The following is an 18407-nucleotide window of genomic DNA, read 5'->3' as shown; positions in this document are numbered from 1 at the left end:
CGTTTTGAGCTTGTCCACTTTTGACCACTTCCAGAGGTAGTCGAAAACGCATTCAACTGGATTGTTTTCATACTGTAAATGCTCATGTGGTCGCATCTGTTTGAACAGCCACAAAAGACCTCCTTGTCTCCGCCTACTGACCTAATGCGTAAACATTATGGGAATCGCGCTAGCCAGACGGGGTTTAAACTTTGTCGACTGAAGACCCAAATTTGGTTTGAAGATGAAAAATGTACCAAGCACAATGTTCTCTCACTATTCCTGATTTCTAACACACACTCTTGTTGCTATCAGAGTCTCCGGTCACGTTCATATGTAAATTGTGTGAGTTTATTTCGTCCAGTAGATCAAAAGATCTGAAAAAACCCATACATTTCCCTCGCCTCGAGGAAATCAGGACAGAAGTGTCCAAAAGAGACGAATTAAAACACCAGGTGTAAACAGGAATGTGTCTCTCTCGTCTGCTTGTTATCCAATCGACCAAAACGCATCTTAATACCAGGTGTAAACAGGGCCTTTGACTGTGATGATAAATTATAACATTCATTTATGCAGTATAGTGCTTTATACAATACAGATTAAAGCAGCTTCACCTAATAAACAGGAAAATAACAGTGTTAATGTTGTACAATTTGTCAATTATTAAACAAATTCAATTTTAGCTGTACAGCAGCTCTACAGAATATACTAGTGTCATTATTCAGCTCAATTTAGTTCAGTGTTGTTTCAGTTCAGTTCAATAACTGTCAATGTTGCAACATTCATCAATTACAAAACAAGTTCAATTCAGCTATAAGCAGCTCTGCAGACTGCAGTAGTGTCATTATCCAGTTCAGTTCGGTTCAAATGTTGTTCTCATCCAATAGTGTCAATGCAGTTAAAACGATAATATCACTGAATATTAATTGTGTTTCAAACCACAGTCCAGCAAGCCAAAGCTGTCGTTTCTATGACACGACCTTATTAGAGTTGATCAATTTTCCTGCTGCTGCTGAATTGTCTCTGAAATCAGTGATTGCATAAACTGCTCCATTCGGTTCCTGTCAAGTTTTCTTGTGCCAGCGCACAGACGCACTTATCTCAGTAAATGAGGCGTACTTTTAGCTCAAGTGTTAGGAACACAGGTGGCAGCTTGGTCTGTCACTAAAACCCAGCGCTGTCGACATGAGCACTTCCGGTAAAATTTGCTCAAATTCTGTGTCAACTTTCTCTTCTCTTTTCCCAAGAGGCATTTACACTGAAGCTTCTTTTAATGTCATCTGTTTAATTGCCTCTCCTTGGCTCCACACTTATGCAGTAATAGTTTTCGTTTGTAGACCTGAAAGAAACTTCATTGAACTCATGTAAAATGACTTGCTGTCAAAAAACGGCCAGCATTTTTTTTTTTTTTGTCCAAAAAAAAAAAAAAAGTATAAAACTGAAAGAAAATGAATCACACAAGCAAAATTACAAAGTTTACATTCAAACAACTGAATGAAACTCGAACAAAATTAACTGAATGTTTGTTTGTTTGTTTTTTTGCTCTAAAACTGTTCACACCAAATATGCTACAGATATTCATCTGGGTTTGCGAAACATTTGTACATCTTAGAGAAAGTCAATCACACTCAAGAGAAATGAATTGCTGCCCAAAACCAACCAACAAATTTTTGACAGGCTCAGCAAAAAAAAAAAAAAAATTAAAACTGAAAGAAAATGAATCAACCTCGAGAATTACAATGTTTTTGTCTGTACACCTGAAAGAAACTTCATTGCACTTAAACAAAATGAACTGAATTGGGTTTTTTCACCTTAAAACTATTCACGGCAAACGTGCTACAAATTTCTGTCAGGGTTTATGAAAAGTTTGTACATTTGTAAAATTTTTGCCCAAAATTTATACAAAGCATGACAATGTATATGTAAGCAATAAGGTACGAGAGGCTGTGCTGTATCGTGAATAAGTCACGGCTCAGTGACTTATTCATGATACAGCACTAGCCTCAAGTACCTTATTACTTTTATGAAATGGTTACCACACAATACAAATATTAAAGCCAAAAAATATGTATCAATGCAACTTTCATGAAGTAAAATCACTAAAACCCTTCCTTCGGCCGGAAAAAATTAGTCCCTGACTGTGAACAGCAACAGAAGTTACACTATTATGCCATTAGATGGCGGCAAAGACTGTCTTTATTAATGTGTGTCACTCAGTAGCGAAGACTTTTATATTGAAAAGACTGAATTGTTGTGAACACGGAACAATACGTAACTGATAATGCTTTGACTAATGCTGTCAGTCACGGGAAAACCCCTTAAATGTTAAAAGGACAAGATAATACATAAACAGATTTTTTATTATGAATATAGGACTGACCTGAAGGAAAATGCTAAATCTGAATGCAGGTAATAAACTCGCTCAGTCGATGTCTTTCTCACAGTACTTTTCTACATAATACAGTAAGCGTCAGTGAACAATATTAACCCTTAAATGCATGACTGTTTCACCAATCATTCTTACATATTCGGGTCCTTATCGACCCGGATCTATATCTAACACGGAAGGATCTCTACCTGTCGCGATAGTATAAAACTCCTCTGATATTAGAGTAACAATTACAGAAGAATAAAATAAATCTTATTGTGTTACCTTTTGGAGCTTTAAAGGGCTCAGTTTGAGCAGATGTTTTATTTTCAACATCTTCAAAATCTATATTTTTCACCAGATTCGTCCTGTAACAGTTACAGTCATATTTGATTGCGTTCAGTACTTGCTCTGCAGTAAATCGATGAGCCATTTCATGTTTTTCTTATTATTTCGTTTTCTGTCTAAATGAGTCGTCACTTCATCATTGTGTATCAGACATTGCCACCTTGTGGAATAAAAGTGAATTGCACTTATTCCGTCATCTAAGATTCAATTATTGTTGTGCAGAAAAAATATACGTACACTCATACACACCTCGGGTCGTTTGCGACCCTATACAATTTTTACAAAAAAATTAATACAAAAATAGGCATTCTTTTATAATTTTATGTTTTTTTTTTTTCTTGTTATATTCTTTATAATGAATTGATTGAGGAATACCAAAAAGGTTGATGTCTAACTTTAAAAAAATGAATGAGGAGGAGGGTAGTGAATGACGTCCCGGGTCACTAAAGACCCGAGGTATGCATTTAAGGGTTAACTGAAAACTAAACAGTTTACGTTGCTAAGAGTGGTTGCTAAGGGTGTTGTGTAGTGATATACAGAAGCGTTGGGTGAAGCTGTCATAGCCGTGTTTTATTGTGAATAAAACACAGCTATTGACCGATCAGAATCAAGGACAGGAACTAACCGTTTTATAATACTGAAATAAAATGAATCGCACTCAAGCGAAATTATAAAATGCTGACGAATTGCTTACAACTGCTTTTTATTCGTCAGGTTTTGGCTATTTCTGAAAGTAAGTGAATTGCTCTAACATGCAAACATAACAATCTATACAACTTACAATGAAGGTTTAACCTGCTCCATGCACGTTTATCGGGAATGTGTTCTGTTTAAAAGCTTATATGTTACTCATCAGTGTACTTCAGAAGCTACATTTTCTCCAAAATTGCCAGATTTTCTTCAAATCTCCAAGGAAATGCCTTGTTTCAATTGAAAGCCTTGTACGCAGCGAAATTTGCAGTGAATTTTCCAGCTTGATGAGAATAAGCCTTTGCATCAGCTCCAGTAAACCCACCTGCATTTCTAGCCAGTCATCATGGACGGACTGAAAACGCTTCTATTTAGCATCTCTCAAAACGCAGCGTGGTTCAACAGGTGCTCGGGGAGAAGCGGTGCAGAATGAAAATGACTGGAAATTGAGTTTCACGCACTTTGCCACTCTGCCACTTTTGAATGGCATATGTGGCGAGCTGTTCAGCATCTGAGATTCATTGAGACATGCGGTGAAGATTCAGATTGACTGTGATACTGATAATAAGAGGAAGTTCTTTCCTGCTGTGACTGTGGACTTTTACTTAGCTGCTTTCTGTACAGAAGCATCTGGCTGTGCGAGAGAAAAACACCTCCTTCCGATAAATGAATTCAGTTCCGTTTAGCACATCTCGGCCTGATTATTTAGCAAAAATCCTTTCTCGAGCGCCAGCAGCCGTCCTGTAGCTCTGTGACAGAGAAAAGCTCCATACAAATACATTTAATGTCATTAAATTTGAGCAGAATTGAATCAGCTTTAAAACCTCGGCTTCTCATATCCTGTTGATTTACTTCAGAATGAAGGCTGTTCTGAACGGATTTGGGTGAATTACAATAAATGGACAAAATACTTATGGCATCTCTCTCTCTGTCACTCAGGTATCCTGCACAAGGGTAACGGCGAGAACATCTTCATTTCCCAGCAGCCCCCTGTCATCGGAAGCATCATGGGTAACGGGCGGAGGCGCAGTATCTCCTGTCCGAGCTGCAATGGGCTGGCGGACGGAAATAAGCTGCTCGCACCTGTAGCTTTAGCCTGCGGGTCGGATGGCAGTCTGTTCGTGGGGGATTTCAACTACGTCCGTCGGATCTTCACCACAGGAAACGTCACGAGTGTCTTAGAGCTCAGGTTTGGCATTCTGCACGTGCATAGATACACAAACATTTGCCTACTGACCAATGACAAGTTGCTTTGTAAATCTTATTAGATAAGTTGCTCACAAACCAAAAGGCATCTTAAGAGTTCTACTCATATAGCATAGTACTGATGCTGGCTTTTTACATTTGAAGTTCACGCAAAAGTGAATTTTTTTTTGTTGTTGTTTACTCATCCTCATTCCAAATCAGTCTCACTTTAAAATGTTAGTTCACCCAAAAATGAAAATTCTGTCATTGATTACTCATGCAGTTTCACACCTGTAAGACCTTCGTTCATCTTCGGAACACAAATTAAGATATTTTTTGATAAAATCCGATGGCTCAGTGAGGCCTCCATTGACAGCAAGATAATTAACACTTTCAGATGCCCAGAAAGCTCCTAAAGACATATTTAAAACAGTTCATGTGACTATAGTGGTTCAACCTTAATGTTTTGAAGCGACGAGAATACTTATTGTGCGCCAAAAAAACAAAATAATGACTTTGTTCAACAATATCTAGTGATGGGCGATTTCAAAACACTGCTTCATGAAGCTTCGAAGCTTTACGAATCTTTTGTTTGGAATCAGTGGTTCGGAGCGTGTATCAAACTGCCAAAGTCACGCCCCCCAGTGGTGAACCATTGAAATTTCGAAAGACTTATGACGTGACGAAGCCATTTACTGAAATCACGTGACGTATAGAGGCCTCACTGAGCCATCAGATTTTATCAAAAATAACCTAATTTGTGTTCCGAAGATGAATGGAGGTCTTATGGATGTGGAACGACATGAGGGTGAGGAATTGTTTTTGGGTGAACTAACCCTTTAATGTTTGAAAAGACTGACCAGGATTTGTTCCATAGAAAGAAGTAAATAATAACAGAGTTTTCATTTTTGGGTGAATTATTTATTTAAATGTAATTCCGAACCTTGCTAAAATGTCATCCATCTTTCCTTCAAACCCAATAAGCACACATACATCTCCAAGCTGTCTGTTAAAGAGTGAATCACCTGGAAAGCATCACCTAATTATTAGGCATAGTCGACTGGAATTTTTTTTTTTTTTTTTTAAAGAGAAAAATTCACAGTACAGTACATTAATAAAGACATGACATCCACCTGGAAGCATTTTAGAAATGAACAAACTCTTTACAAATTACATTTCCAGATGAAATTCTCAAATTAAATTGATGTCTAGACCAGAGGTTCTCAACAGGGTTTGCTTCTTGGAAACTGTTTTCTCATCACTTTTAGAAGTTAAGCCTTTTTGTCCTAAATATGCAGAATTACATAGTTAGTTGCATTTTATTATTTGCATTTAGCATTGTTTTTCCATATCAGAACAGACTGCGACACATTTTGGCCTAGGCAACATCCAGTATGTGTGCTTTGCAGGAATCCTTTCTATTTGTTGTGAAGTATATATGCTTTTAGAACTGTCTGTAGTAATGTAATGATACCACTCTGACCTTTTCTCTGTACATTAATGCATGAATTAAGTACTAACTCTGTAATCTAACCCTCTATTTTCCCACTTTCTCCTTCTTTTCATGCTGCTTTCGCTAAGTACAGAAATAAAGATTTCAGGCATAGGTAAGAGCTTTGCTAAAGAGTAATACCATTTGTTATGATGAATGAACATCAGCTGAACACTTTTTTTTTTTATGTACAGTTGCTTTTGTAGCCGCCTGTGGAATGCACCCAGTGTAGGTGTTTTCCGTAAATTAAGGCGTACCAAGAAGTGCATTAAAACAAATCCTCTCCAGATAGCAATAAAAGGGGCAGTGCTACGACTGAGCTTTGTGCTGTAGATCACCAGTTTGATGCATGGGTAAACTCTCAAAGTGGGTTACTGCATCATAAAAAAAAAAAAAAAAAAAAAAAAAACTTTAAAGAATTGAGTACGTTGAGGAAACCAGAGTCAGGGCACATAATTTGAAATGTCAGACAGGAAGATGGAAAAGCAGTTACGAGCTTAGCATAAGACCGGTATCAGCGTTTTAAATATTTCTCACCCTCGGGGGACTCGGCTTCCTTAAAGAATATAATTACCCACCCCTGCCCATTAGAAATACCCGCGCTGCATTACCCACAATACAGCATGATATTTCACCCGATGACAAATTACACATTCAAAGCGCCGTCGGATCTGAATACACAGTTCGTTAACATGTTTGATTTGACAAATGGCAGCGTGGTATCGAGGAAAAAAAAAACATCAGTCATCAAACTTCGATCTAAGCTTTCAAATATAACACACATCCTCCCTGTGGTGCTGTGAACCCCTAATATAAGATGTGTGGCACAACCAGCTGTGGGTTTTGACAGGCATCAGTGTGACAGCTAGCAGTATGATGCTCAGGTATGACTGACAGGATATGAGAGGGTTCTCAGAGAGAGGTTGGGTAAACCCAGAACACCTGCGAGTTTCAAAAATGCCCTATCCTTCATGATGAAGTCTCAGTTTAGCCCTGCATCCTCAGGTCGTGACTTTCCTGTGGGTGATTCCATCAAGACAAACGGAGGCGTCACACATCACGATGCTGTTAGATAAGGGCGCACGTGCAATGCTGCAATAAATGGCTAGTCTTATATTGCATATTTGCAATGCCAGCTATGCTCTGGCATATAGGCACCCATTGCTTAATGAAAATTTTAAGAAAGGTGAGACCTTGTAATTTAGGACACACCCGCCTGGAAGTTTCTAGTAATCCAGACATCCTTGATTTGCTGGTTCAGGTGTCTTTAATTCAACGCTGCAGGACAGAGACCCTCCAGGAACAGGATTGGACCACCATGAATCTATTAGGCAATCTATTTCACTCTATTACTGATTGATTTCAAACCGTTTGTCTCTCAACTACCTCAAACCTAAGTCTGAAAACAAGTACTTGTTATAGTGTGCATTAGTGTAAAAGGTCTTCTTCTACAATCAGTCGTCTTATTCTGGGTAAATACTGTAATGCCCAGGCTGCAGATTAATGAGAATATTGCTGCACAATTTATCAACATAATCTATTAACATATTTATTGCAAGCTAGCTAGCTGAGTAGTAACAGATCCATATTTAATACCGCATACCTTTGAAGTATACTTAACGTGCACAAGAATGCATGTTAAGTATGTTCAGCAAGACCCTGAGCCAGATTCACTAAAGAGGGCAAATTGGCGTGAAAGCGCAATTTTCAAAAAAAGCTATGATGGGTGAGGAAAGTTCTGCATGTGATCTACTGCTGACACGCAAATAAAAGAACGCAGACGCAGCTGGATCATTTCCATAATGACCAACGCAATCTACCAAGAGCAGCACAAATTAGCATCTGGTTTTAGACATGCTTTTCTTGGGCGTTAAATAATGAGCAAATACCTGTAAATTGACCTGTGCAAACCTTAGTAAATCACCTTGCTTGATTCATTTATAGGGGACGACAAAATGTAATATATGTCTCTGATGTCCCCAGTCTGTGAAGTTTCAGCTCAAAATCCCCAAAGCTAATTTATTATAGCTTGTCAAATTTGCCCATTTGGGAGTGAGCAAAAACACACTGTTTTTGTGTGTGTCCCTTTAAATGCAAATGAGCTGCTGCTCCTGGCCCCCTTTTCAAAAGAGGGCGGAGCTTTAACAGCTCACACTTCGGTTGCTCAACAACAACAAAGCTGGGGAATCTCACGCAGCCAAAATGACAATTGTCAGTAACGGTGTTCAGCCTTACATTTTTCAAACTGGAGTCGGACACTGATGGAGAGACTCAGGAAGAAGTTACAACTACTGAACGGTTAGTGGATAATTTTTTTTGTAGTTGCTGTGGAGTTGATTCAACTCATTGACTAGCATAGTAACACTCTACTACAACAACTCTTCCTCTTCTCTAAAGCAGCTCAACATGGCCTTTGTTGCATGTTCTCTGGGGCAGGGTTTATGTAAATTTTGGGGTTTGTGGTGTCACCAACCGGGGAAGAAGCTCGTTGTAGTCCCTACCAGCCATTTCTATAAAATAAAATATCTCGCTTTACATTGAACTTTGAGCATCATAACTTTGCAGATGCTGTTTATGCTCAAACAGTAACATTACACACTAACTAAAGTTAAAAAAGTGAAATCATAATCAATGACCCCTTTAAATACTCTCCTCCCATAAATTTTGTGTCTGAAAGGGAAACTCCTACAAATGCATATGCAATAAGGTCAGCCGCAAAAATAATCCTGTCCACGCCTTTTCAGCACAAATGTTTGACTGCGTGTCTTTAGTAAGTCCTGACAGTAGTTTTTTTAATGCCAAAAGAGGGTTTGAGCTGGCGCAAGCTGTTAGTAAATCTGGCATTCACATTTCACATAGAGTCGGTTGTTGGCCTATGGGCCACTCCATGCTTTATAGTGTTTTTGTAGTCGCTGCTTTGTCTTAACGGCTCTGGACCATGTTTGTGTTGTTCTTTTTATTGTAAAAGTTGTGCTTTAGGGTATACAAGCTAAATCACTTACCGGAACGTGTTCCAATAATTCATTTTAGAAATATACATTTGTAGAAACGGCTGCTGAAAAGGCCATATTTGCAACCAGAAGAGAGCAGTCGCCACTGTTTGTGAAAACAAATAAATTCATCTCGGTGTTTAGTTATGTGCACACAGACAAGAGAATAAGGCTAGACCATGATCTCTCTGACATATCCGCTGACCCCCTTTCCATAAGAGTCGCTCACCTCTATCGTCACAGCAACATGCTGAAAATCCAATTATCCTCCCCAGACTGGCTTTAGTCGTTGAATATAGATGGAGACTATGAAGGTCAGGGTGTTCTCCTCATCACAGAAAGCACAATGCCGTGTGCCTCCAATAACACAATGTACGACACAGAGACAGCTGGGACCGAAAAGCATCTACCCACAGCGTCAAACTCCCTGGCAGATTTTTGCAAAATGGGATTGAGATTTTTCTTGACAAACCCATTTTACCTTCCTTCCAAACCGAGGACATCATTCAACACGGTCAGCAGCCACGCAGTGACGTGCCGGCCCCGGGTCAACCAAAGCAGCCCGTTTCCAGCGATCTTCTAGAAGGTCAGTTGTCGGTCTGAATAATAGATCGAAGGTGACAGTGCTGCAGACCTGGCGCTATTCCTTTCCACACTCTCACATTGGCCAAAGGGATTTGGCACTAACCGCCCCAGAGTTTCAGGGGAACATCCCTGGGATTTGTTTAATCGGTTTTGAATGCTGATACGAAGACAGGTTATGTGTTAAATATGATGGCGTTTGGCAGATGTGTGTTGTAGCATTTGCTATGGCTAGTCGTCTCTAATCTTGCTCTACCAGTAGAGAATGTTTTTAAGTTCACGTTTTTGTTCTCTCGCAGCAACCTTTTAAGATTTTAAATGTGGATCCTGAGACAGGTTAGTTCTTAGTAATGATGGTATTTGGCAGACATCATCTCACGAGTAATGCTGAACCTTCCTTACTTCGGTTTTGAATGATGCTCCTTAGAGAAATTGGGTGTTAACAATAATGGAGTTTATCAGATGTGTTGTAGCTTTTGCTGGGGCTAGTCATCTCTTGAGTACTACTATAGATCTACAGGTGGTGTGGCTCTTTTTTCAGCAAATAATTTTCAATTATTTCTTTTATTCTCTTGGTGGTAGGTTTTTAATGGGCAGTGGCTATTTGCACTAAGTGAAAATAGCATATTTTCTTGGCGATAGATGCTATTTACACTGTGCAAAAGGCTGTAGATGCTATTTACACTAAGTAAATAATAGCAATATATTCTATTTACACTAAGAAACGCTTAGGTGTCTGGAACCCTCTCAGAAATAAGCTTGCATGGAATATTTCAAAATGTATCATCTGAATGTATTTTAGATTTTCTATCTTATGTTAAGTTGAAATGTTTTATATAATAACATTAATTGTATGGCTGATATTGACCTGTGTGTTTTCCATGTAAATAGCCATGATGCTAACATGGCATAAAAACTTAATAAACAAACAAACATCTATTTACACTAAGTGACAATATGCTATTTACACTAGGTGAAAATATCGATAGATTCTATTTGCACCATGTAAAAGTATCAGTTCTTTGCAATAAGTGTAGTCATAATTAGATGCTATCTGTATTAGATGCTATATTGGCAAATACTATTTACACCTCTGTGTTTTTGTACATTTACAGGATGAAATAATATCATAGAGTGTAAATGATTATATTTATTAAAATTAGTAAATGGATGCTGCCTTAAACACTTTTAATATTATTAAACACTCGTTGGGCAGTTTATTTCCACTTTTAGAACATTATTTTCATTTTATTGAAGATAAATGCCTTTCTGTGATATGTGATGGGAAAATGGAGAAGAGCGAACTCGGCAAAAGGCGGATTCATACCCTTTTTTTAAACTTTTAAACAAGGGATGCTATTTGTACTTAGTGTAAATAGACACTCTGTTTTTAATGTGGATTCAAGACAAATTTGGTTTTGCAATAATGGTATTTAGCATTGTAGTATTGTATTATTTGCTTCACAAAAGTACTTTTAACTTGAGCGCTGCATTTTTAGAATACCGTGTCATGAGCGAGACATGCGCGCAATGGTTAAAGATGTCCGTCTAGCATGTGTTTACATAGAAAAAACAATTAAAAAGTATCACAGTGGAATTTAAAAATGCATTCTGTGTGAACTGCCCCTAGGCTATTCATGTTACAAAGAATGCTTGTCCCTGAATGTTCTCTTGCAGTGAATTTTCCCGCTTTGTTTAGTTTTGAATGCTGATCCTTAGACACATTGGATGTTAGCAATGATGGTATTTAGCAGATGTGTTTCTTAGCATTTGCTATCTTGAGAGTGCTAGTCCTACAGTAGTGGTAGAGTGCCATTTTATTACAAAGAATATTGTTCACTTAACATTTTCACTTTATTGCTGTGACCTTTAAGTTCTGAATGCTGATAATTTGACAAGTTGGTTGTTAACAATGATGGTATGTAGCAGACGTGTCATAGCACAAGCATGTCATCTTACAAAGCATGTTTTTTTGTTCTCTTATCATGACCTTTCTCACTTTGTTAGGATTTGAATCTCGATCAAGTTGGTTGGATAGTTATGATAGGATAGTTATGATAGCATTTGTCACGACGTGTCGCGTAGTATTTTTTGTGAGTAGTCATCACTAGCGTGCTAACACCATCTTACCATGAAAATTGCACTTTTTGCAAAGAATAAATAGTTTTTTTTCTGCCTTGAATGACCTTTCCCACTTAAATTCTCATGCTAGATTTTAAATGCTGAGCAGCACTTGGTTTTTAGCAATTATAGTAGTTGGCAGATGCATGTCATAGCATGTGCCGTGGCTGGTCAACTTAGGAAGAATGCTTTTCGCTTATCATTTTTGTTCTTGTTCTGTGACCTTTCTCACTTTGTTCGAAAACGATTAACCCCTCCAGGAAGACACCATTCCAGAAAGGCGAGAACATTTCACACTTTTTTTCTTCTGTCATGAACAACTGCTGAATATTCACACTTTTTTTTTTTTACAACTTGCTAACATTTAAATGAGTTTAACATTTTAATTTCCGTCGTGTTTCAATTGCACATATTAAACTAAATCAGGCAGTACAAAAATTCCTTGTTTTTCACTGTACTCCAGTTGATAGAAATTGCATAAGCCTGAAGTAGGTGAACAAACTTTATGTACTAACGCTAACCTGTGAAACTGGTGCAAATCATCCCAATTTCACCACAAGCAGTCTTTGAACACAGATGTAGCCTTCAGCGGAGGTACAATTAGAGCATATCACAAATCAACTTGAAAAGTGTAAAATTGCAGTCCAGGTTCCTAGCCTTTCTATCATTTTCTCAGAATCTGATTATATATAGCGAGGAAACTCTATACATTGTACCAGATTGGAGTGTTTAGGGTTTTTTTTCCACCAGAGACCCTCTCTAGTCTGATTGGAGCCATTTTGTTGGGCTTTCATGTTCTTTAGCCCCCTGTGTGGTTGTGAGGGATGACTTTGACCATCCAGCTTTGCCATTTAATGGACTGTTTTTTCAGCCTGTGGGCCATTTTTGCTCCAGGAATACATAATGTGTTTAGATAACGGCTCTAGACCACATGCATCTCCAGAAGAAAGTTTCCCTTCGGGGTTTTTAGTGGCATACCTATTTGAATGCACACTGGCAGCACATTAGGCACTGGGCCGACTGTACTAACCACAGGCTTCACACACACTACATGTGTTTCTATATTTGGACTGAGAGTAGATGCTCACAGTAAAAGATTGATGCAGATAGGACATGGCAGAGACATCTCTAGCTATAGCTGTGGATCTGTCATCCGGTGATTCTTATGTGAAATGAACATGATCTCCCACTGCTAACTCCCATCTCTGAAGCCATTTTTAATGCATAGATTTAAACATGACATCTGTTGCACGTCGACATAGTTCAGTTGCTCAGTATCATTAAATGTATAAAATTGATAATTTCGCTGCCAATCATGGCTAACAATGTAGAACAGACTCCCACACTTTATTGCCTATATATATATATATATATATATATATATATATATATATATATATATATATATATATATATATATATATATATATATATATATATATATATATATATATATATATATATATATTTTATTTTATTTTATTTTTTTTATTTTTTTTTGCTGTGGAAGTATTAAATATTTCAATTCAAATGAATCAATGCAGGGTTTTTCCTGGGTCAAAAATGGTCTTCGGTGGTGACAGACATGGTCATCCACACAAACACTAAAAAATGCTCTACCCACGTGATCTGCGAGCCCGATACTGACAATAAAGTACCCGTCACTCTCACATATTCTTTCTTGCCCTCTTTGCAAAAAAAAATAAATAAAAAAATAAAAAAAAGTGATTTTATAGCTTTGTAAGAGAAGATGCTTTTTTTTTTGCTAAACCTGAAAAATATTAAAAAGTAGCATTTAGAAGTTGTATTAACTAATAATATAATTTTCTACCATATACAATTGAATGCACCTAGCTAACAACAACTTGCTTTGTTCTGGTTTCACCTCACTCCAGTCTAAACTAACTGATTTTATAGGTAGACCTAATTTACTGCACATTGTCATTTAAATAACCTGAAAATATTGTGGATTATTAAGGCTAATTTTACTAACCACTCTTGCTAAATGGGGTAAGCACACTTATGTTCTCATTTCAGAGTTGTTCGAGTAAATGATTCATTATAGACCGTGTGGACAGATCAGTTGTTGTCATGATTCATTAAAATGAATCTGTTCAAATGAGTCATTAGGTCGCAAATTGGACATTAGCAGATGTTGACGCGTTGTGTGCGAATCGCGACTGTTATTAGGACATCGCAAAAGATTTGTGAACACAGAAAACACTTCACCACTGGATAGGATTTTCTTTTTGTTTGCTGAAAGTGTGGTTTATGTCAGCTGCATGTGCAGGGCGCCTGTCAGAGAAGATGAGGTGACGTTCTTTTGAGCACTATTCACACCCAGCGGTTATTCAGGAAAAACATTCTCCGAATGCGCCTCGTGAAACATGGATTCGGTCTTACGAACTTTTAGCATTGTGTCAGTTGATTTAGATTATTATGTGTGAGGTAGAAAGAGTGCAAAGACGGTGCTTACTTTGAAGACAAGGAGAGCTCAAGTCCTCGAGCCCTCCTTCATTTTACAGTCGAATGGTGACTAGAACGGCTCCAGGTTCAAAGGTCAATACGGAATGGATTAATCTGCGTTATTTTTTCTCAGATTAATTAATCGAAATTAACGCGTTATTTTGACAGCCCTAAAAAATATATATATTTATTCATGCATCCTTGCTGAAAAAAATATTAATTTCTTTAAATTATTCTCAAAAAAATAAAAATAAAAATTCTTACTGACAACAAACTTTTGAACGGTAGTGTATAATGTTAAAAAAGCTTTGTATTTCAGATAAATGCTGTTCTTTTGAACTTTCTATTCATCAAGGAATCCTGAAAAAAAAAAAAACTGTTTTTAACATTGAAAATAATAATAAATGTTTCTTGAGCAGCAAATCATCATATTATAATGATTTCTGAAGGATCATGTGACACTGAAGACTGGAGAAATGATGCTGAAAATTCAGCTTTTCCAACACAGAAATAAATTACATTTTATATTATATTCCAGTAGAAAACAGTTATTTTAAATTGTAATAATATTTCACAATACTACTGTTTTTACTGTATTTTTAATTAAATAAATGCAATCTTGGTGAGCAGACAAAACTTTTTAAAAATATTAAAAATCTTACCGATCCCAAACTTTTGAACGGTAGTGTGTATATGTATATGCGTATATATATATCTCTGTCGCAAAGACTTTTATATTGAAATTTGTTGTGAACACGAAACAAGATGCAAATGCTTTGACTAGCGCTGTCAGTGTCAGCAGGGCACGGGGAAACCCATTAAATGTTAAAAGGACAAGATCACAGCGGATATTCGCACAGATTTTTTATTATGAACATAGGTCTGACCTGAAGGAAAATGCTGAATCTGAATGCAGGTAATACACTCGGTCACTTGATATCTCTCTCATATATCTTTGATTCTCTTCTACATACTGCAGTAAGCTTCAATGAACCAAATCAATAGAGAACAAATATGTTTATGTTGCTAACAGTGGTTGCTAAGACAGACGCAGCAACATACACATTCAGTGGCGCAGCGATACTTAAGTAATGCGGTCAGCTGTATGTTTTCTGGAATTTTACAACGACTTCGAATGTGAGGACTAAATCCGTTTTATATTGTTTTGTATATTTATTTTATTTCAGTTAAAATCTATTTTATTTCAAGTAACAAAAATAACCTTGCTTTACACAAACCTTTACACCACAATTGACTGTGTTTTTCTTTGTTTTTTAGCAATAGCCCTGCACACAAATATTACCTGGCTACTAGTCCCGTTTCGGGGGCCCTGTACCTTTCGGACACCAGCAGCAGGAAGGTGTTTAAGGTGAAGTCTCTGAACACAGTGAAGGATGTGGCAAAGAACCTCGAGCTGGTGGCAGGCACAGGCGATCAATGTCTACCCTACGATGAGACACGCTGCGGGGACGGAGGCAAGGCCGTGGAGGCCACACTTACAAACCCTAGAGGTAAACCTCCAGAAATCTGAATAACGAAACAGACAGTGATTTTGCCATTACTGATTCAATTTCCCCATCATTCCCATTAGACTATGAGCAAATTCCCTTTAAGGGTGCTGTAAGCAATTTCAGCTATTTTTCTTCAGCCACACATACTCTCTCCAAAATGAGCATTTATTCTATATTTGCACTGATACAAGCCCTGAGCGTCCAAACCCCAAAACCACAGCGTGAAATTGATAGCAAAACCTGTGGTTTGCATATGCTTGTCTGTTTGTAGTATAAAGGGCTACCCTTTCTCCTAGTGTAGCATATGTAGTGCTTTGAGGGGAATTATGGGAGGAGGGGGGTCTATAATAATATAATCAGGATTCGATTTGCTAGTCTAAGTATTTCGTCATTTGAAACTGAAAAAGTATTTGTGACAGAAGCCGTAATTATCGCCATGGAAGATGACGCACACGGAGTCACGTTTCCCTTTGTCATCCGCAGTGCCGTTGGAAAGATTCACATGTTCTTAAACAGACTTAACAGCACCACATGCTTCTCTCTTCACCAGGATGCTCCATGCCTGCTTGTTGTTTTCTCAAGTCATAAATAATGAATTTATGACATGGATTTTTAAATTAGAATTCTGGCTTCCTATTGAGCATGCCGATGATGAGAGATATGCTTTTCTTTCTGTCCTTACAGTTATCGCTGTATCATTCCATAACTTCTTGTTGTGTTTTTGCACCATATGAGAGAATCTCACTGAAACTTTCACAGGTCACATTTCACACTAAAACATAAAGGAAAAAATAGGAAACTGTATATGTCTAATAAACTTGGTGTTGTATATTATGATTATTGTAAGCTCTCTGATTAATTTCTTTTGTTCCACTTTTGTAAGTTGCTTTGGATGAAAGCATCTTCTAAATGCATAAATGTAATTTTGCACAAAGAAAAAATTGACTTAACTTTTTTTTTAAACACTGACTTCTCTCTTTTTTTCAGAAAAATTAGGCATATTCCCTTCCTCCCTCCATTTATTATATTTTATTTTATTTTTGTCAGTAGTGATTCTCATTACATTTTTATTATGTAATACAGTACAATTTAATATATAATTTTTTATTGACATTTATTTACAGCAGACTTTTTTATTTATATCTGCATGTATCAAAGGGCAAACAAATACTACCACTTAATTTCTGTAATTTCTTTTTTATCGCATTGTAGAAATGAGAGTGATTTATTTATTTATTTTTTAATTATGGTAATAAGATTTGTATAATTTATCACAATGGATATATTTACAGTCAAACCAAAATTTATTCAGACGCCTTGAACATTTTATTCATTAATACAGTTTATTCACTATTAAAATATATAGTTTAATGAAATATGACGAGATCTCAGAGTTAAACTGTGTCAGAAAAAAATAATCTTAATTATGTCAGATAACACTTAAGCAAAACATGGTCAGGTCAAAGTGTCTGAATAATTTTTGGTTCCAAATTTTTATTTTAATTTAATTAGTCAATTTTACTGGTAGTCCACTGTGTGAAGAATTTTTGGGTATAATATGTCACAGTTTACTTTATTTTGCTATCCTCACTTACATACATTTGCTATCCGTCTTGCACCCACTAGTAAAAAATATATAAAAAATGTCTTAATAATTTTTGTATATAAATTTTTGTATGTATATTTTTGTAATTAATATATATATATATATATATATACATAAATTATTTATTATCTCTAATTTATTTATTTATTTTGATTTTGGGGTGAAATATGAATCTTCTTGGCAGGATGTGATTCACCCGATTTTGTTTATTGAATTCTTTTTATTTTATTCTTTTGAATTATTTTCAGATTCCCTTTAGATTTAGTTTATTTTGATTTATTATTATTATTATTATTATTATTATTATTATTTTATTATATTTATTTTTTTGCAGCGATTGTCCTCCAAGCAGAGATCCACTCTCTTTTTCTCTCTCGTCTCCAGGCATTACTGTGGATAAGTATGGCGTGATCTTCTTTGTAGACGGCACCATGATCCGCCGCATCGATCAGAACGGTATCATATCCACCCTGCTGGGCTTCAACGACTTGACCTCGGCACGACCCCTGAGCTGTGACTCTGTGATGGACATCTCGCAGGTGAGTTGTCTTCTTGTGTTCCCTCTGCAGCTTTTTCACCCATCCGCCTCTTTGTACGGCAGGGTTTGTGAAAGGTCAGTGCAGCGTCGCTGTTCCGCCACCATGTTTGGCGTAGTCGCCATGTCAGCCTCAGCGAGGGTGAAGGGTTGCAGCTGACAGCTTTTTAGGGCAGGTCAGGGGACTTTGTGTTGCTGTGGGTCCCAGTAACCCAGATGCTGCCTACAGCTGCAGGCCTGCGACATCCAGTTTCAAGCTGACCTACAACCTGAGCGACAGAGCTGCTCCCTACGTCCCAAAGACTCGCTCACAGACGTGCACTCTGTGGTCACCCTAGGCGCTGTTAACCAATCCAAATGTTAACTGTCACCTCAGGCAAGGACACTGCCCTGACTGCGATCTCTAAAACATCAGTTAGAGATGTGACACAGCCCTAGAGGTCCAGACCTGGAGCTTTTTTTTTTTTTTCCCAGGTCGCTTTGGTTTTCCTTAGCTTTATTTTGCCTGCAACGTTCTCCCAGTGTCAAGACAAT

General features: G+C 37.3%; 1 protein-coding gene across 11 annotated transcripts in view; it reads left to right on the top strand.

Moving 5' to 3' along the window:
* Positions 1-18407, top strand: part of tenm4 (teneurin transmembrane protein 4) — a 261307-nt gene that overhangs the window by 195939 nt on the left and 46961 nt on the right. For 7 of the 11 annotated variants that reach the window (XM_048160290.1, XM_048160289.1, XM_048160286.1 and 4 more), the window contains 4 exons: positions 4325-4574; positions 6157-6177; positions 15500-15732; positions 17723-17877. In XM_048160290.1, coding sequence (XP_048016247.1) covers positions 4325-4574; positions 6157-6177; positions 15500-15732; positions 17723-17877 — 659 coding nt within the window. The remainder of the gene's footprint in view (positions 1-4324; positions 4575-6156; positions 6178-15499; positions 15733-17722; positions 17878-18407) is intronic. The other 4 variants (XM_048160292.1, XM_048160283.1, XM_048160293.1 and 1 more) reach the window with 1 other exon arrangement.

The sequence above is a fragment of the Megalobrama amblycephala genome, linkage group LG16, assembly GCF_018812025.1.
Source record: "Megalobrama amblycephala isolate DHTTF-2021 linkage group LG16, ASM1881202v1, whole genome shotgun sequence".
NCBI lineage: Eukaryota > Metazoa > Chordata > Actinopteri > Cypriniformes > Xenocyprididae > Megalobrama > Megalobrama amblycephala.
The sequence above is the reverse complement of the archived record's forward strand: the minus strand, read 5'-3'. Positions and strand labels throughout refer to the sequence as shown.